Source organism: Pundamilia nyererei, unplaced genomic scaffold, assembly GCF_000239375.1.
Source record: "Pundamilia nyererei isolate P.nyererei 1_Seehausen unplaced genomic scaffold, PunNye1.0 scaffold00475, whole genome shotgun sequence".
NCBI lineage: Eukaryota > Metazoa > Chordata > Actinopteri > Cichliformes > Cichlidae > Pundamilia > Pundamilia nyererei.
Window position 1 is genome coordinate 24425 of NW_005187876.1, and position 20480 is coordinate 44904.

At 38.8% G+C, this 20480-nt stretch overlaps 2 protein-coding genes across 3 annotated transcripts in view; one reads left to right on the top strand and one right to left on the bottom strand.

The window, feature by feature from the left end:
• Positions 1–7747, top strand: part of gtf3c2 (general transcription factor IIIC, polypeptide 2, beta) — a 26382-nt gene extending 18635 nt beyond the window's left edge. Inside the window, exons 15-20 of one of the 2 annotated variants that reach the window (XM_005753871.1) lie at positions 1673–1834; positions 3159–3237; positions 4168–4296; positions 4515–4772; positions 4964–5071; positions 5889–7747. In XM_005753871.1, the coding sequence (XP_005753928.1) occupies positions 1673–1834; positions 3159–3237; positions 4168–4296; positions 4515–4772; positions 4964–5071; positions 5889–6071 (919 nt within the window). In that variant the 3' untranslated portion in view covers positions 6072–7747. The other variant, XM_013916130.1, reaches the window with a different exon arrangement.
• A 4729-nt stretch (positions 7748–12476) lies between these two features.
• slc30a2 (solute carrier family 30 member 2) lies at positions 12477–20222 on the bottom strand. The gene is made up of 7 exons (XM_005753872.1): positions 20053–20222; positions 19053–19199; positions 17357–17510; positions 16736–16955; positions 16327–16432; positions 13393–13527; positions 12477–13156 (listed from the first exon to the last, which is right to left on the bottom strand). The coding sequence occupies exons 1-7, from the start codon at positions 20207–20209 to the stop codon at positions 13011–13013; spliced, it is 1065 nt and encodes a 354-aa protein (XP_005753929.1). The 5' UTR covers positions 20210–20222; the 3' UTR covers positions 12477–13010.
• Between the last annotated feature and the right edge of the window lie 258 nt (positions 20223–20480).

The window sequence follows — 20480 nt, forward strand, 5'->3', positions numbered from 1 at the left end:
ATATATACAAATGGCTGGACTACCTTAGAGAACCTAAACAAATAATAAACATCAAAATAGGCTAAGCATAACACACTGGGTCACACGACCCAGGACCATGACAGCAACTGGCTCTCTGAAAGGTATGTAAAGTTACATAAACCTGACGCTTGAATGTTTACAGGTTCTAGAGGATAATGGGCTTATGTGAGAATCGTTCATGTGGATTTTAAGAATTAGTTTTGTTTGATTTCTTAGTTTCTGACTTTTATTTATCTTTAACATGTTAACTCAGACCCGTGATATCTGAGGGACTGCACTGTGTAAGCTGGATCTTCTTATAGTATGTATACCAACATAATCACTTAACCAAATTAACTAAAGCACAGGTGGAAATAATTCAGATGAACTGCTCGCAACTTTCTAGATGTGAGTAAACTTTAAATGCTCGATACAGAAGTGAAAACGGGATGGCTAATTTAAAAAATAATAAAATGTCATAGATAAGGATTTGACTTTAGCCCCATTACGGACTGTGTCTCCTGAAATCCTTTTTCTGTGCTCTGTTAGTCAGCTGATGTATGTGCAGATAGGAGTGAGCTGGAGAGGTTATTGAAATCACCTGTGTCTAATACGAGTATTCACAGATATACACTGCAAGTCGGTATCGGGGATGAAGCAGAATTGGTTTTTCATTAAAAACTGTCCAGAATGTCATTTTCCCCACTAACAGGTCAGTGTGAGGTCATCAGCATCATCTCCTTCTAAACCCATCCAGCCCTGCCGACTCACCTAAAGCATGATTAATATGGCTTATATTGTGGCGTGATGTAAAAGCTTTCACAGAGGATTTTCTGCCTTGTCATGAATTTTGCTTTTTTGAAGAACTGCCAAAGAACATTTTGTAAATGTGTATTTAACCTCAGATCAGAATGTGAGATAATGGTAAAGCCCATTTTGTGGGGCTGTGACCTCTTAAAACAAACTAATGACCCATTTTAGTCAACACTGCTTTAAAACAGCTGGCAAATACAAGTAGTCAGATGTAATGATTGAGGTAATTAGTATTTCCATTAAAACTACAACTGCAGCCTTCATTTGAGCAGATGTGAACCTAATTTTATAGCAGCCAGTTTTCCTCCACTTTTTAAACTATTTTCTTCATTTCTGAACCACAGACTTTAGTTTTCTCTAAAGATAAAACTAAAGTTGGATTAAAGGTTGATAAATGATCAAGATTAATCCCACAGAGAGAGAAAAAGCTCCTGGCTGGCAGCAGAGAGAATCTGAGGACGCGTATCTTGTCTGGATCACTGCTTTTTAATTACACAGTCATGCTGAAAAAGATCAAATCTCCCCTCTCTTTGTCTTTGCTCTGGTTTTTAACACCTTTGTATTTTCTTTTTCTCTCACTGCAAAGTCTTTTTTCTCCTTTGTCATCGCATTCATAAAGCATTTTTTGTCTTACAAAAGAAATCCGACTGTATCGATTGTTCTGCCTTCATTTGTTTTATGGCAGACGCCGCTGTCAGATTTGATCAATGTAAAGAGAATAATGACTTTCACTTCAAGCACTGCATCACATTTAAATCCCTGTGTTCAGCCTATTTATATTTTCCACCAACAGAACATCCTGGTCTGTTTTCCCATCGTCAACATGTCTTTAACTTTTCATTTGTTTTTTGACTTCTAGATACCTGTTGGTGACGACAGGTGACGACCGCTTTGTGAAGACATGGGATCTGAGGAGGCTCTACGATCCCATCACGGTTCAGAAACGCTGTCTGGCCAATGAAATCAACTGGCCACTGAATGCACCGGGGGTTTTGATGGCGCAGGACAACGGCACCGTGGTGTAAGAAAGCTTGTCTCTGTTTCTTTGTTACAACTTAACATCTGACTCACTTACATTATATCTCTGGTATTTGCCTCTAAGGTTTGAAAGATATGTTGGACAGTTGTAAACCAAAATGAACAAATACTAGAGAGTTAGTGAGTCCAACATTAAAGCATGGAGGCAGTCTAGCCACAAGTCTATCAATACAGTGCTATATGTATTTAATCATGTCAAAGAGACAGTATGTTGAAGCAGTGGACTCCAGGGTGAACCAAAGCCAAATCCCTGACCTCTGTCTTTGTTAGGGACACATTAGCATTTACACTAGAGAACATCCACGATCAGACCCCAGAGCTCTTTGGGAAATCAAATCAAAATTTGTCTCAATCACTGTTCACTTGGGTTCTAGATTCCTAAGGTGCACTTTAAAATAAAAAGACTACAAAAGTACTGGGAAAGGAATTCTTTGACAGCTAATGGAAACGAAAATTGTCACAATAAGAACCAAAACAATCACTGATAATGAAATTAATAGCAATTCTTTCTCTTGAATGAAAATATCAGAGTTCATTTTTTCCCTTGAGCTTCTTCACAATCGCTTCTTCAAATTCAGAAGGAATCTGAAGAGTAGGATCCACAGCTGCTGGCACATCCCTCAGGTACTCAGCCTCTCCTGAGATTTTCACCTGGTCAGCAAATGGTAAATGGCCTGTATTTGTATAGTGCTTTACTTAGTCCCTAAGGACCCCAAAGCACTTTACACTACATTCAGTCATCCACCCATTCACACACACATTCACACACTGGTGATGGCAAGCTACATTGTAGCCACAGCTGCCCTGTGGCGCACTGACAGAGGCGAGAGTGTGGGAGCTGGTTTGGTGCTGGGTTCATGTACGCTCTTTTAGCTCATGGGACTAACTGTGTCAGCCCTAACCTAAAAGTCACCACATGAAACTCCTATTTACAGAAGTCTTTGATTTTTGTGTCCCAAAAAGTTAAAGTGTGGAAAATGGCCAGCACCTTCCAAAGATTATGAACTTCAGGTTACAGCTTTGTAAATTCTGTAGTAGAAACAGTCTGGAAGATGAACAGAGTGGCTGCATTTAGCATTGAAAACAAAAATTCAGCATCAAAGATAATATCGTAGTTCATGCTTACTTTTCAGAGTGATTCAAACTCCAAAGGTAGTGGAGCTTACACTAGCCATAGTGTAACCTTCCTGCCTCCTAACAAGCTCCACATCCCCACTTCTCCTCTGCGATCTGTCAACATATGCAGTCTTGAAGTAAGAATAAAAAAAGTCATTATGACTCGTTCTTTCTCTCTGTTTTTAATTTAGGAAAGGTTCACAAGGAGTCCATTACATCGACCATCACATGCGCTCGCTCTTTGCACTTCCCCGGTCCGGCACTGTGTGGGTGAGTGTAGCTGTTGTAATCTTCCATTCTTCAGTCATCAGCAGCCCATAATTCAGTCACAGAGCACAAAATAAAATAGCTTTGAACTTCAGGAAACCTTTAAATCAGGGGCACGACGGTCATTTTCGAGACGATGAAGAAAGTTTGAGGATGTTAATATTATTCAATATATATGGATAAAAGGTAGTTAAGGCCAACACAGACTTCAGGAGTATAAAGGTATTCCATAGTTTTGTTACTGTCAGAAATTCCTCTCAAAGGTCAAATCCAAGCCTGGATTTCACTCGTCTTTGCTGACACTGCAGCCAGTTTTTTCCTCCTGAGGATGTGAATCTTTAGAAGTTTTTCTGGTAGGTTTCAGAGTTTTTTTTTTCCAAGCGTCAGGACATTTTGCCTTTGTTTGGAACCGTCTCCAGCAGTGGATTAGTCCACGTTTTTTTCTTAAGTGAGTATTTATGGGAGAAGAGTTGCCCTCTAGTATTAAATTGATTTAAAATAAACTACAGGCCGTGTTTTATTGTGATTAATGAACACGTCCCCCATCACAACAGTGTGGTGTTAAATAGTTTAGGCCAGGCGTAGAGCGAGGTGGCATTGAGCAATAGGAAAGGTATAGGATGTGTCAGTTATGGATTCAAAACAGTATTTTATCATTTTGTTGATGATGAGGAAAATAAAGACTGCTACCTTCTTTTACCCTTTCTAATCATTGAAAACCTCCTTTTGCTGCAGTGTTTTGGGTTTAATTGTGTGTGAGTGGAAAAAAACTACTGGAACTGATACATTTGAGGCTAGTTGTGCTTCTGTAATTAGTCTCATTACTCAAACTATCCCTGAGTGTCTGAAATTTGCTCTAAGTTACTGAGAGAAACTTTTTTTCCTTAGCAGTGCTGTGTGATTTAATATTTCATTTTCTATGCGTCCCTGCAGTCTCTGTCATACACCGAGTGGATTAACAGTCTGGTGACCGCAGACAGCTTCGGAGAGGTGATTTTCTCTCTGTTACCTCAGATCAGCTACGTTGCTCCTTACATCAAACGCACAATAGAGAGACGATTTGTAAGTTTACTTTTCCTTTACTTTTATCGCTCTTTATTTTTCCCTATGTTTACTTCAAAAATATCATTTTACATTATATCAGATGTCATATAAAATTGGTAGTGTTCATAGAAAATAAGACAAAGAACATGAATTGAACATGTGGCCAGTTGCAGTGAAAGAATTGCTCAGATTTAGAGACAAGCTAACGGTCCATTTTATTAACCTGTTCCCTTCAGCCCATCTACTTCACATCTATGGTGCCTTATGATGCAACGGAGAGAGAAAAACAAGAAATGGGAGGAGAGGAAGAGGAAGGAAACGCAGTTGAAGAGCAGCAGGGCGAAGAGACAGAAGAACCAGATGCTACACAGGAAGCAGGAAATGAGAACGACAGTGAAGGAGGAAGAGTTGGACGAAAATGTCCTCCGCTGAAATTCCAGACCTACAAAGAGGCTACAAAGAAATACTGCCTCCACTATACAGATTTTGATTTTGTGGGTTAATTTTTATCTTCATTTGGTTTCATTGTTTTTTATTAAACAGATATTTATTAAAAAAGTAAGGAATGTTCAAGTAATATATGTAGGCCAAAGACAAACTGGAGAAAAAGGCTATAGTAGAATAGAGAACGAAATAAGAGGAAGACCACACTGACACTGTAATAATCATTCACTCTGACTTTCAGCGGACCACTGCAGGAAGCGAGAGGCGAGCTGTGTGGAAACGCATGAAAGACACAGAAGTGAAGGCAAAGATCATCCTGGATGACATGCCTTTGTCTGCTCTATATAAGGTATCTGAAACACACACACACACACAGGGCGGGTATCATCAGACTCCAGCTGTAGTGCAACACAAAGAGAAAAAGCAGGAAAAGATAAACAGTGCAATGAGAGGAAATGGAGGTGAGATCTGTAAGAATAGCCTCTTCCTCCTCCCTCTTCTGCCTCCTCCTCTGATGGGCAGCTATAAAGGGGCTGAATGTAATGATGTGTTAAATGAGAAAAATGTCACCCTCAGTGGAAGGAGGGAGGGGGAGATGGAAAGCAGCCATTTGAGGATTTGATGTGTTTAATTTTAAGAGAGGCAGAGTGGAGGGTGTCGCTGTGCCCTCTGGGATGAAATGATGGACGGAGACTTCTTGGGACAGGCTCCAAAACAAAACGGGAAAGGTTTTTGACTGGCTCTTTGTCTGAGAGGGATAAATGGATTAGAAAGAGGAGGATGGCAACTTGGGAAGGAGAAGTGAAAAAATATAGGGAGGCGTGCACCAGGAGGATTTATAGTGGTGAGTGGGGTGGATAAGCGTCTGTAAAGAAATCAGGGGGAAGTGATGATATTGACTCAGAGCTACAGCTGCGTCATTCACTGTGGACAGAGAAAACAAGAAATTAGCCTATAAGTAAAAACCACTGTCGCCTTAGTAGAACACAAAGAAAGCTGTTTGTATTAAATGTGGAGTCCCTCAGGGATCCACACTTGGTCCTCTGCTTTTCTGCCTGTAAATAATGCCAGTATCTGCTCTTCTGTAAATTGACCTCTGACGTTCAGTTGCTGGTTTAAGAGCACAGACGAGAAATATTCTCAGCTGTCTTTTCTCATTTCTTCAGGTTCGTTTCAACCCAAACATGAGCTGCCACGACTGGGTTGCATCCGGGGGTCAGACTGGACTGGTTAGATTTAACTGTGTAAGGGCTCTGATGAACTCTCATCTGAAGAAGATGATTGGTGAGAGTCAGGCCCAGTTCAACGCTCTGTACTCGCCGGGCCAAGCGGTGACAGAGCAGCTATAGCAGGAGTTTAACTTTGCTACGGTGGGTTGTACTCCCTCAAGAGACAGTCAAAAAAGTGACCTCTGAAACATGCAGCTGTGAATAATGAAAATATGTATGAATATTACGTTTTTATTCTTATACATTTGTATATGTTGAAAATCAGTCAACGAAAACTAATGACATCAAGCCATGAAGGTACTACAGGTTTAATTGGTCCAGGTTTTGAAGCATCTAGACATGGCTAGATATATCCAAATTGTCTGAATGTCACTCCGTACATAATGAAATTCAACTTTAAATTGACATAATTACAGTATGCAAGCTAACAAAAGTAAAACTCTCTCATGACCAGTTTAGGGGCTTTTCTTTTGATCTCTGGTCATCGTTGACCCTGAGAAACTGAAGCAAGACTTTCTCTCTGTAAACCAAACCCAACCAGAATCTGTTGAATTCAAAGCCATTTAATTTTTCCTGGCAATTAAATGTTTCCATGTTTTCCATTTTCTTCTTATCAAATTATAATAAAAGTCCTAATAATGACAGTTCTGTTCTCTACATCAGAAAAACTGCAGCAGTTGACAGTTAAGTGCCTTTCATAACCCTCACTCACACAGGCCTAGAGACCATTTCAGTGATGAAATGTGTGTCCGCCACCTGGTTGGAGAGTGGTTGTTTGCACATGAATTTGGTTGTAAAGAGGAACACGGTGCTGCAACAAAAACCTTCTGGTGATTGATTTGGTCGTTTTGATTACATTACAACAGTTGCCCATAGTTTACATGGAAGACGCCAGATTGTCTGCAAACACTTGCAAAATGTTCTCCAAGCAACATTGAAACTGAAAAGCGCGACACGTGGAGAATGCTCACCTTCAAAGTAAAAGTTGGACCTTTTACAACCTGTTAGTTACAGCAGGAAAGCGCAACCTTTTCTTTGAAGGCACATGTTCTCAGTGCGACGGAGAGCTGAAAGACGTTTAAAACGTTATTTTGTTAAAGTGAGGATGGCGTTGTTTTCCAAAGAATTGGTGTGTCATGCCAATATTTCTTAGGCTTACTAGCAAGAGTGTTCTGGAACTTCATAAGTAATTTCATTAGTTAAACCCACTGGTGTTTGTAATATTTCCAGACTTTCTCACGCGTTGTTTAATTTGTGACTTTGTTTTTAGAGAGGGGTTTTTTTTTTTGTGCATTCCCTCATTTTGTTATCAGCCTCTCACGTTATCGGTAGCAGGCTGGGAGCTAATTTTGGCTGCGTTTGTTTGTTCAAACAACTCAGGCTCTAATTAGGGAAAATACTTGAATTTTTTGTATCTACAGGATATAACACTTAGAAATGTTAAATCTTTTTCTTACCTGGTGTACATTTTCCCGTTGTTGTTTTTCTCCAACTTTATTTATTTTTAACTGTCTACAAGAAAATAATAGTGAGGTGTAATTAATTACTGGCATCACTTTTTTTTAAAGACACATTTCCCTCTGAGTTAAATTAGGGGTTTTAAAGTGTGCTTCATTTTTTGATTAATTATAAATTTTAGTGAGTTTCACAATAATATTTCATTATAGTGTTGTCAGCCGTGGCCATATTTCATTACTGACAACATTATCTTTAACTTATTCATAAAAGCATCGAAATGTTCTTCTCCCTGCTCGCTTTTGCTATTTTTGAAATGTTACATATAATAAATTTTATAATAAAGCAAGACCGTGGCTCCAGTCTTTATTTCCTGTTAAACTTTTAAACTAAAATAATCCAGCTTCTTTCCATCATCAGCAGTCTTTTATTTCACTTTACAAAAACTGTTGCCACACATAAAAATGAAATATCAAACATCACACATGTGACAAGTGGATCGTATGTGACATCACAACACAGACAAATAGGACTTTTTGGGAACCACTTTTTGTACATGGAAGATAGATGTATTTACACATGTACACACAAAATCACATTATCTGACATATTTACAACAGTTACACAAATTCTAATTGTCACAAATGGCAACGGCACAATAACAGAGCATTCTCAGACATTACATGTTCAGAGTGAACAAACAGGAAATGTTTTTCCTTTATTTTATTTTTTCTTGGAATGAAATAAACTTTATAAAGCTTCAATTGTAACAGTAGAGCCCGTATAGGAGAACTGCATGTATATCAAAACCAGTGCAGTAAAATGCATTGGTCTTTATTATATTTACTTTGTTTTAACCTAAAATCTGTAGGTGTTGGGTCCTTTATATATTCTCATTTTATAATTTCTAAAAGGGAAAAAATATATAGGATCTCTAAAAATTGGTGAAAATATAGAATTTTAAAGAAGATTTTATTCTTTGATTGAACCTCCACATGGTGCGTCTACATAGTCTGACTGGCAGTTGAACAAGAAACTACTTACAGTACATGATATTGAATAACAGCTAACAACCATGCAAGCTCTTGGATCAGAATGGACGTGAATTCGGCAATTTCAATGCATAATTGTCCTTTCATTTAAAGCAACAGTCAACAGTAACACTTGATAGCAGCTGGGAAGCATTACAGGCATGTTGGCGGACTCATTGGCTTTTTTATGGGTGTAAAATAGCTTTTTTTTATTATTATATTTTCTTAACCTGAAAGAAAATACAAACTAAATCTGAAATCTCCATAAAACATGCTGTGGGTGTTTGCGGATCTAAGACAGTGAATTTTTATAATGTTGAAGATACCCAGCTCCACCATCACCTCAAAATGTTTTAGAATGAAACAACCAGAGAGCAAGTCCCAAGGTGATGCCCTCTAAAATTTCCGGTTTGGTCATAAAATAGCTTAACCTCTCATGCCAAAGGAGGGAGGCACTTAATAGATAATCACCATAATCATGTTGCTCTAAGACTTAATTTACATATTCATTGTCCCCAGAGGATTAGATCTAATAGAAAAAAAGAAAGATTATGGTGAATTTACACGTAAATCACACCAAAAGCAATGGATACATTAAAATAGTGGACATTTTCCATTAAAATGCTGTGTATTTTTTATGTAAATATATGTAATTGTAAGTCTAAGTGCTCGGTTCTAAGTGCCATCTTCAGTGTAACTAATGACCTCGCTGTGAAGCGTGTTGTGGATATTCATGGTCCCCAGAAGATGTCTCAGTTAAACTTTGATTGTGATGATTGCATTACCCCTTCTCCCAGTGCCATCACCAGCTCAGATTTTCTGCACTGTGCAAAATGAACTAGTACAAACCAATTTAATGGAGAGCTTGCTATGAAAATGTCCCCATTCCTGCTCACCAGAGGAGGTATCTTTACATTTTTCTTTATAAATTATCCAGTTTGTCTTTTTGTGACCCTTTAGGCCAAATTATAACTTTTGAAAAGATTGGTGTGAAACTTCCTGTGGATATTCATGGTCCCCAGTGGACAATGTGATTACAGCCCATTCTTAAAACTATCATCAGCCCAAACTTTCTGCTTGCTAGCTTGTTCTTGTCCTCTAAGCACCCCAACAGCTACATCATGATTTTGAACACAAACAAAACAAACTGTTGGCCAGATTGATGTAAATTTAGTGGGAGTGGGGTGGAGGGGGGGTCCTCTGCATTCATTCTGTGATTGTTTTTAGTTAAAGTACACTATATGAACACTACACTATATGAGTAAATGTATTGGACCACACCTCTTAATCTTTAAATAGAGGTGTTTTCAGTCCTATTGCCACAAGCTTATCACATCAAGCATCTAGCCATGCGGCCTGCCTTTGTAAACATTTGTGAAAGAATGGGTCACTTTAAAGAGCCCAATGAATCTGAACACAGTACAGTGATAGGATCCACAGCAACAAGGTATTTCATGAAATTTCTCCCTCCTAGAAATTATATGATCAGCTGCAAGTGGCGCAGCTCCTGTAGGTGTGGTGTGTAGGTGTCCCATTACTTGTGTTCATATAGTTTTTCTTGTCTTCATATTTCTGTGTTTCTCTGTAGTAGACTGACCGACAGTCACTTTAAACAAACTGGACCCTGGACTAATCTCTTGGGCTTTTTGGTCTATGTTCAGTAATCTGTCCACAATTCTGGTGAAAGTTAACAAAATGTTTAGGTCTCTAGGCCCAGTCTCTTATTTGGAATGCCTTTTGAATTTCTCCTAGCTCTTTGGGATTGGTTGGATCCCAGTACAAAAAATAAGCATTGCCTTCTTCTGTGGTCAAAAACAAAGCAAAACAAAAATATAACAGATTTGTGTCAGATATGCATAAAGTCATAGCCCAGTCTATAAAAAGGTAAGAGGAAGCTGATGCTTCATGACTTGCAAAACATGAATGGATGGAGAGCAGATGGATTGATGAAAGCCCAGGAAATGGAGAAACATACAGTAGATGGATGTCTGCAGGAAGAATGAGAGAGAGATAGATGACAGCAGCTGAAACTAATCGTCCGGCTCCAGAACTAAATCATTTTTGCCCTCAGACCCAAATGTCCACTCAGATCTGACAGTGGAGGTAGGTGAATGCTTTTTCAGTCTGACACTTTCCGTTCATTTTCCTTCTGCTCAATCCATATCGATACTCTGCCCACCATTATATAAACAGCTCTGAGCTACACATGCAACACAGATTTGATCGTGTCTGTTTTTAAAGGTCGTTTTGGAAAGCTAATCGTGATTCTGAAACTCTTTGTTGTCAAAGTGCTTATCAATCATGAGAAGGAACACGTTTCCCTTTGTTTGGTAGAAACATGAATACGTCTTTATGTATTTTCTAAAGTGAAAACAAAAATGTGAACTTATATGTAACTTTAGTAACAACACAATGTGGTCTTTGGTGACCAAGAGTACAGACAAAATTAAAAGATTTTTAAAGAGTCATACTTATTCTTACTCATAAGACAGCATGTTACAGGTACTTGAAACATGCACAAAGAAATGTCAGAAATCAAGCATCAGTGAGCTTTTTAACACTTTAGCACTAAAAATATGTTATGCTTGCAAGCCTTGCATAGAGATGACTTCACTATAGTGGGTCTGGTAGAGCTGATACAACAAATGTGTCTGTAGTAGAGTTTCATCAGGTGCTCCATATTAACATCTGCAGCAGATGATATAGCTTATGCCTCTTATTTATTACCTTATGTTCTTGTTACAGAGTAAAGCTGATGTTCATAAATTAATTGGAAACATTTAATTAATAGCCCAAAAGATAAACTGAAAATTACTTTGGACAAACATCTGCACAGATGCCTTTAATCACGTCAGCAAAATCAATCTCCTGTGGTGCTTTAAAAGTGTTTTTAATTATTTTTTAGCAATTTGAAGAAGACTTTGAGGAGACTGTTCCTGTTTTGTGGAACTTAACTTACACTAATTTCACAGTTGATTGAATTAAAGTGTTTGAGTGATTCAGCATCTTTTTGAAAGAAGAAGGGATTTTACTACAATTACTGCCTTTCAATTGTAGAAGACAACTATAAAAAAATACTTGCAAAATTAAAAACGTGCAATTCATCACCCTTCACAATGGCTTAATTTTTTAAAGTCATCTTATCATTTAAAATGAGTAAGAAAGTTGCATTAATCAAGAAGTGGCTGAAAAAAAATATTTTCAGAAAGTTCCTCAAGATTTATTTATTTCTTTGTTGTTCAAATGTCTGACATGGGCATCCTTCCTTCTGACCAGCAGAGGGCGACTCCTTGAGTTTCAATGAGGCTTCTGGTTGTACAGAACTCAGTGGAACAAAGAAGCGTCACCTCTCTTAAGTCAGGACCTCAATAAACTCTTTCGTTGAACGTTATTGTCTCATTATCGAGTAACACTTCTTATGTAATGCAACATAATATTAACTTTGTAAACTGTGCTAATTATTAGATTCACAAAGGAAGGATTTACCTTACTGTAGGAATAGCTATAAGCCTAATCACTGTATGTGCTCATTTATTTGGCAGTGTTTTCTGTTTACTTACATTAAGCCTGAAATGAAACATGCTGAGGCGCAAGTAAAACAGAATTGTTTTTTTTTTTAAGAAACAAATAAAAACTTGATACACAGTGACATCAATAAATAATGTCACTGTGTCTTTAAGGTGTTTTAATACAGATTTCATGGTAAAGTATAACTCATAACTTCTGAATTTTAGCTGGTATGACTGTTCTTAACTTAAAATAGGGTGTCTGATGGAGAACAATTGCTATTATTGATCATTTCTATGGATCACTTGTATCTATTTTCAACCTAATGAGCTTGTGCACAGGCATTTCCACACCAAAAAAAGTGGTACTTGTGACCAAAAGTGGGCACCATCTCTACACCATGAAATGTCTCACCCCAAAGATGGACATCTGTCATTATGAAGGAGCTACCACATAAAGTTATTTCCATGATAAGTACTCGAGTTTCTGCCAGTAACTTTACAGATAACCAGTGGGCTGATTCTTAAAAGGCACCAAGGTAGAACAGAGCAGAACTGGCACCATATTACTGGAAATAAGATATTAGTGGTCCTTAAATAAATAGTATTGTGATGTGATCTTTGTTTTGTTGAGGAAATTAATTAGAAGAGGTCAGATTTTTGGTAAAATGTGTTTTTTTTCAGGGCCCTACTTTCCTTTATTCTTGAAAATTTCCTTACAAGCTAGCACCAGCAACCCCAAGGACAGCTTCACCCTGGTGATTCTTGTGAAATTGTCTCAGTTTGTGATGGAAATAAAGCATGCCACCCCTTTTTGAAGGACTTTGAATTAACTGGCATATTCCATGTTAGCATGGAGCTTTGGTATCAGGACTCTACTATCAGCACAAGGATGATTTCACTGTCAAATCTTTTAAAACTTAATGGCAAAAACAACCCAAAAATTCTTTCCTTGAAGGGAAGCTGCTCTGTGAATACATCCCTCATGACTCCAGACCACCAGGAGAGAATGACAATCTGTCTTAGTCATCCATGTCCTGCTGGGTCCAGTCCACTCTGGTTGTTTATCAGTCACTGGGGTCCTGGCAGTGGGAGCAGTAGCTCATGTCTTCAGAGTAGAGCTCTACCTGGATGGTGATGCTGTAGAAACCAAACTTGGTGTGAAGTAGGTCAGTGGCCTCCTGCAGCACAGACTGCTGGTCAGTGCCCTCCTCTGGTGGTGAAACAAGAAGGTAAAAATGAATAGAGCGAGTGTGGTTTACTCTACTGTGGTCTGTTAGGGGTGTAACACAGAAATCCACATTTCGTATCACAGTTTTCTCTTCCCATATCGGAATATGTCGGCTAATGCTCATCAGCCATGTGGAGCTTTTAATGTCTGGTTAAAGTAGCCTTAATTCCCTGTGCCTCTCACTGTACTATGCACTGTAGATCAGTGTGTTACTTTACCTACGGCCAGGTGAACAGAAACCAGCGCCTGGCCCAGAGTCAGAGCCCAGAGGTGCAGGCAGTGCATGGACTTCACAGCTTTCACAGACAGCAGCACCTCCTTCACCGAGTTAAACTCGATTCCTTTAGGGGACCCTGAAAAACAACGGGCCATCAAAATTAAGACACACCAAGTTAACAGTACGTCTGTGAATGTGTGGCTCACATGCAAACAGTCTGCTTCAGATACACAGAGACTTTGTAGAGCTGATTTTGGCCTGGTATACAGAACAATATTATTCCTTGATAAGCACACAGTGATATATTTTATTTTACTGATCTACAGGTGGAAAAGAAGTCAAATTTGACTAAAATCACGACTAGTTATACAGTAGTTAATTAAAACTAGTCACTAAAACTATAGAGACAATGTGCAGGAGCCATTCCTGAACATGAGACTAAGGTAGTTGCATGACTGCCTTCAAAATTTGTTTTGTGTACTACAATATCTATTCTGAAGATCTTAAATCTGGGAAATATTTCTACGTTAAGATTATAAAAACACTAAAACTAACAGTGAAAGTAATAAAAATAGGCTAAAATTGGACATTTCAAACTATATAAACAGACAAACCTAAAAGGGAAACAAAAAAGTAAATTCAACCCAAAAAAATATATAAATGCAAACTAATCATAAATACAAGTATTAAAACTCTGATGTATGTATACAGTATTACATCAGATACATGGCTCTCATGCACGTTATCATTTTGCTCATTGACACCAAACTGTGAGCTTCTTTTCAAAGATGCCCAAAAGCTACTTTGGGTCATCGTGTGAAAGTTCAGTGACGTGCAGAGACTTGGGTGATCTAACATCTCAGGGCATCCCCAGGATGTGACCATCTGTCCTGTTTGTTCTATGCCAGGAAAACCACAGACACGTTTCTCTGCTGTTTTACACAAACATGCCATGTGGAGCTTGGGGACATACATATCTGAAGCCATGAATACTTCAGTTAGGCTCCAAATATGTTGTTTTTTGCACTTCTACGTGACATAACTGTCCTTTGCAACATATGATGTTAACCTTTTTCATACCAGGTCAAAGCCTGACAGCTGGATCCAAGCTGCAGGCATCATGGTCAGAAATATCTCATAAGCTTAATTTAAAGCAATATTCAACCTTTCTCAAAAGAGTTTTTTCTAATAAACAGCATAAACTGATGCAGGGTAGCTGCATGCTTGTTTCTGAGCGTTGACCTAAAACAAGCTGCTGGCTTTAACAGCAGTGTTACTGAACTTTATAGGTATTGGTAGGCTGGCGGTTTCTCCCTTTTCCAATCTCATATCAAGCTGAGACACTGAATTTATAGCTTGAAGAGTCAGGAAATAAAAATCAGATTTATGTTTGTTGGATTTTTTTGTTTTTTTCTTTGGCTCGTATTCCTGTTTATCTACTTTTCGCGATATCGGGCACCTGGGTACCCATGGATATAGCAAAGGTAGTTTGTGGTGTTTAAGGCAACAAAAATATAATTAGAAAAACTGCACAATGTATTTTTCCACCAACTGTGATAGATTTACCAAAAAAAAAAGAAGTATAAATTAAATCAAATCCACCAATTTAGTTTTAAGCAGTTTCACCGGGAACTGTGTTGTTGTTTTTTTCATACTAAACTATTGCTAACCAAAAGAAGCATGTAACTGAAATTACAGCAAGGGAGCTGCCATTAATCATTACATTCTGCTGTTAGCCTGAGCTTCTTGTTACGGGCAGTTGCACAGTTTCTTCTGCACAGTAAGGCCTCGATTATACTCTGCTGCAAACACAAACAGCTTGAGAAACCACGGCTGAGCAGTCATTTCTGCTATACGTCTTTAAAGTCAACCACCTGGGTTGCATCCATGTTTGGTGCATTGTAATGCAAAGTCCCTGCAGCTGAGTCTTCACTCGCAGAAAAATGAAGCAGGCATGCAAACATCTGCACAGACCCTCAACTTCACCATATGAAGAAGAAATTTAAGTCACTCTAAGCCAAGCCTAGAGGAGGAGACGCTATAACAGTTATATTTTTATTTCATCTTATTTTATCTTTATTTAGATTTCAAACTGAAAGGGTGTGACAGAAGCTACAGCTTATATAACATCTGCCCTTGATGCCACAATCATGTAAGGAAAATTGTGAACTAGATTTTAAACCTCAGATTTAACACAATAAAAGAAGAAAAAGAAATAATAATCATTCATGTCAAATCCAGCTACAGATGAACCCGTTGTATCGAAAGCATCTTCACATTAAACATTTATCACAGTATTGAAAAATGTATTTTTCTGGATGATCTTTTTAAGAAGTTTCAGTGTGATGCAGGTTTTTTTTTTTCAGGACAACAACCTTAGGACACAAAAACTGGCCTGACTTCATACTGGACTTATTGGATTGGATTTGTTATAATTCCATTTTAAGAACTTCTGGAGATATTATGTTGCAATTGTACATTTTATGCTTTGAATCAAATTTTTGAACTTCAATGTGTTTAATTAAATTATAATAAATAAACAAATATCAAATTTATTGACTTACAACAGGGTTTGTTATCATTACACGGGGGGGTTTTTTTGGGTTTTTTTTGAGTAACTGCATTATAATTTCTGACAAGAGTTTGTGAGTTTTTCAAATACATGTTTTTCCATTTTGAGCCCACATAGTCAGTTCCCTCCTGCACTCAAAGACAAGCATTTCTACAGCTGATCTGGAGAACCCAGTATGTAGATAGATCAGTGGCGCAACAAGCAAGAGGAAAAACACATATGTAAATCTGGTGTGAAGTACCCCTTTTGCATAATAACAAAAATACTTTATACTTCATGGGAACTATCAGGTACAGTATATGATTCCACTATTAAAATATGAAAAAGTATTTCGAACATAAGAAGCTGTTGATTGTTTAATACCTTCCATGAGTATCCTAAAGACGTCTCTGAGGATGGTGACAGTGGTGCAGAGAACAAAGACAGAAAATAGGAACGTGCAGATGGGGTCTGCGACTTTATACTCGGGCTGAAAGAGAGAAAAGAGGTTAAGGACACTTTAAAGAGCGAGGAAAAGGGCGTCAGATGGTGATTTCCACAGTCATGAGGCACTAAAGTGCTCCAGGCACAAAAACAAGAACATCTTGCAACACAACAGAAATGCTTGAATCTTTCATCCATAATACATAAGAAACCATACATGGTTTCTTTGTACACATTCAAATATAATTCTCTAATGCTCAGAATACAAATATGCTTGTACCTGTAAGCATGTCTTTGTGCTTTTAACATGACTCTGTTTTATATCATGTAATATATCTGTTTATCTGACCCGGAAGTAGATGATGGTCGCCGCCACCATGACGCCGACACTCTGCAGCAGGTCTCCCACCACGTGGATGAAGGCAGCACGGACGCTTGTGTTACCATGACTGCCGAGGAGGGCGTGCGAGTGGCCATGAACCACGGGGCTCTGACCATCCTCGTCGATCTGGTGGTAACCGCTGCCGTGAGCGTGGAAGGTGGTCGAATGGTGGAGGATGTACGCCATGCTAGAGAAAGGAAACGAGACAAAGGGTCATCAGTTGTATTCGCATGCCTTGCTTCATGGCACTCAGGAAACAGATGTGCTCTTCTAAGATATGACGGAATACCGTCATATCTTAGAAGAGCACATCTGTCCATCATTTTTCTCAATCAGATCCTCCCTTTTGCTTCTTGCATCTGGTCTCATTAGACCAAGATGTCAGTAGAGGAAATGTGAGTGAGGTCGCCATGGTTACAGCCATCTTTTAAATACTGTCTATGGTTTTTGTTAGTAAAATATTTGTAATTTTTTTATTATTAGTAAAAGTAATGGTAATATTATGTAATGGTGTCAATAGCAGCAGCATACATTGAGAGCAAAGTTTTTACAAGCGTTAATATACTTTTAAAGGTGTGAAGCACTCACACAATATTGACGATGACAGCACAGCCAGAGGTGACCAGCATGACGTGTCCATCAATCTCATAGTCGTTACGTACGATCCTCTCAATGGCCAAGTAGACCAGAGCTCCAGTGACGATCCAGATGGACATGACTGAGATGAATGCCCCGAGGATCTCTGGAAGGAGAAGAAAATCATGAACCTTTATTACTTTATTGTAGTCATGCAGTTCATCACAGATAATAAGGAGGCACATCTACTGTATGCTGCTGACCATATACTTTTAAAATTAAACTGCTTCTTCTGAGCTTAAACTAAACTGACTTTACTAATACGTTGATGGCCTCAATCACCAGTTCCCTGTCTTAGTAAATGCAAGTTAATGTTCATCTTGTAAATGATGGTCAGTATAGCAGGCTACACTTAAACTCCACACCATATGAGCCTCCCGCTGTACTTCAGTCAGAGTCATTACTTGCTCAAAACAAGTGGTCTCAAAATAGCAAAAAGATTTCAGATCAAGGCTTTAAAACAGGAATTCATAACTAATGGATGATTTCATAGATGCCAAGTCTGTCTTAATAGGTGTTTGTTTTTCTATAATCTGTATCTGGAATCTGTCTATATAATTTCTCCTTGTGTAAGCCACCACGTGAACATCATGCACCTGATATATAGGACAAATCATTTAAATAAAAAAAAGGATGAAGACAGTATTTTTTCTTAGTATAAAAATGCTCCCAGGAGAAGGTTAGCAGAAGATCGATCTATCCATTTTCTGCCACCTGCATAGGACTGTGTCATGATACTAGCAGTCTTTACAGAAATGACCAGGCCTCCCTCTCTACAACCACAGCTTCCAGCTCTTGTGACACTAAAGTGTTCCCAAGCCAGCCGAGAGACATGATTTCTGCAGCGTATCCTGGGTCTACTCCAGGTACTCATCCCATACTATGCCAGAAACATTTCAGCTAGGAGGTGGTAGGTGTGTTACTCAGATAGCCAAACCACCTTAACCCCTTAGCAGTCCTACAAATTTACAATTAGTCCCCTGAACCATCCAATGTACCGTGGGCGGTACGTCCGACTGCTAACAGGTTAATTGTCTCCTTTCAAGGAGGAGAAGCAGCAGACTGACTGCAACTAGAAATCCTGTTGATAAGAATTATGAACAAAGTTGGTAACAAAGAGCAACCCTTTACCAAACTGCAGCACCACTGGACTCTTGGAGAACCAGAGGGACATGTTTAAATGCCTTCTTCACAAAACACATCAAAACTGAAGGAAGGCCACATCATTTCTCCTGAATCCAAAGTTTATACTGTTTAGATTCTTCTCTCCTGTATCTTGGTGTAGATGTTTTCAGGCAGGCTGATGAGAGCGATCACTTGAAGATAGAAAACAGCCTCTAGTTCCTTTTCTTAAAAAGTGAGATCATCAATCCAGGCTGACATTACCTGCCCCAACCTTTACACAGGGATACACCAGGGTGTGCAATCAGGATAGCCACAATACATCTAGTGACTCAAGCAAGTTGAGGCCATGTAGAGTTTATTTTGCCCATGTGCAGTTTACATGGACAAAATAAAGGAAAATCTACACAAAATAACTCAGGCCCAGGAACTCCTACAAATGACCAGCAATATAATGCATATACGAAATGTTTGTCTCCAGCATCCAGTCGACATGAAGCTGAAGCTGAATTCTTATTATTCTCACCTGATCTGTGCCAACCAAAGTTCATGGTTTTGGTGGGCGGTCTGGAGGAGATCCACAGGGAGAACAGACTCACCATCATGCTGCCAAAGTCTGTCAGAAGGTGGGCCGCATCAGTCATGATGGCCAGGCTGTGGGCCAGGTAGCCTCCTGTAAATCAGGAGGAAAAATGACACTGGGCACAAATGATAATGTATATGAGCCACGAGACTGCGTTTATAATAGTCTGCTTAGAGATAAGGAAAGACACATAATCCAACTCATGTCACTTTTTTTTTGTGGTATGTACATAAATGTTGAATACGATATCCAAACAGAACAGAGCAAACAGAAAGTGTGAAGCTGTGTTTATTTTCATTCACATTTAGCTAAAAAAAAGATTTTTATTAAAAAGTGTGTCGTAGCTCGCCAACTGTGAAAGTACCTGCTGGGTAATAACATCTCTTTTAATAGCTTTTAAATACACCCATCTTAGACACTCAGAGGTATATTAAACATGTGATTTAAAGCCTCAGTTGCCTCAGGTAAAAGAGCGATTTTATTCTTTTAGATCATTTAAAATATCCGTGCAACCAGCCAGTGAATGTCAGCCACCATTTTATTCTCTTAACAGTAAAAAAGTTACACTATAAAAAGAAAAATGAACCTACACTTTTACAGGGAAATAAAGGAGTTCCTCAATAGTTCACCACTGAAGCATTTCTTGCTATGTTGCTTATAATGATACTAACGTCTGCATGAACACTTGTCTGCATGATTTTTTTGCTCCTGTCAAAAGTGATCATTTGGTCAAATGCAATAGCTTCCTATGCTTTATAAGTGCTTATAACCATCTTCTTGTCATAAGTATTGTGTCCCACACAAATCTCCACACTTTCTGGTGTGTGAATATCCAGTAGGGAAGTTTATTTATGTCCAAATGGTTGAGAAGGCACATAACAAATTAGGTCACCATTCAAGCTGCTTTCTTTTCTCATTCATTTCTTTTCTTGGTGCTTCTCACCTATGACCTCGCCAATCATGAAGACGAGGCAGACTGCTGAAGCGATGTAGAGTTTCTTCTTGGCCAGCAGCTTGTCCACGCTCTCCTCGCATGCCGACGCTTTGGGGCCGTGGCAGTGAGTGCCGACGGGTCGTTTCAGCTCGATGGCGCCCGACATGCCTCCATTCTTTAAAGGGAAGTCTGAATAATGTTCTTTGGAGTCTGGAAAGGAGCTGCAGGGGGGCAGAAAATAAACAGTAGTATATTTTCACAGCTTGAATGAGTGAGCTTGCCATGAAGGATGCTATTATCACTTAGCTGCTGCTGATCAAACAATGTGACCCTCAAGCTGTTCCTCCTGAAGAACCTACCTATGATGCACAGGGCTGCCGTTATAATCTTACACCTGCAGTATTGTGCTGTTGCTCTAGCTTTCAGTACCACATTTA

Excerpts from the sequence above, each read along its gene's own strand:
- slc30a2 (XM_005753872.1), bottom strand. The coding sequence starts at position 20,209 with ATGTCGGGCGCCATCGAGCTGAAACGACCCGTCGGCACTCACTGCCAC. Across the intron at positions 19,200-20,052 it reads CATGATTGGCGAGGTCATAG|GAGGCTACCTGGCCCACAGC; the intron begins GTGAGAAGCACC and ends CCTGATTTACAG. Across the intron at positions 16,433-16,735 it reads CGACCATCATCTACTTCCGG|CCCGAGTATAAAGTCGCAGA; the intron begins GTCAGATAAACA and ends TCTCTCTTTCAG.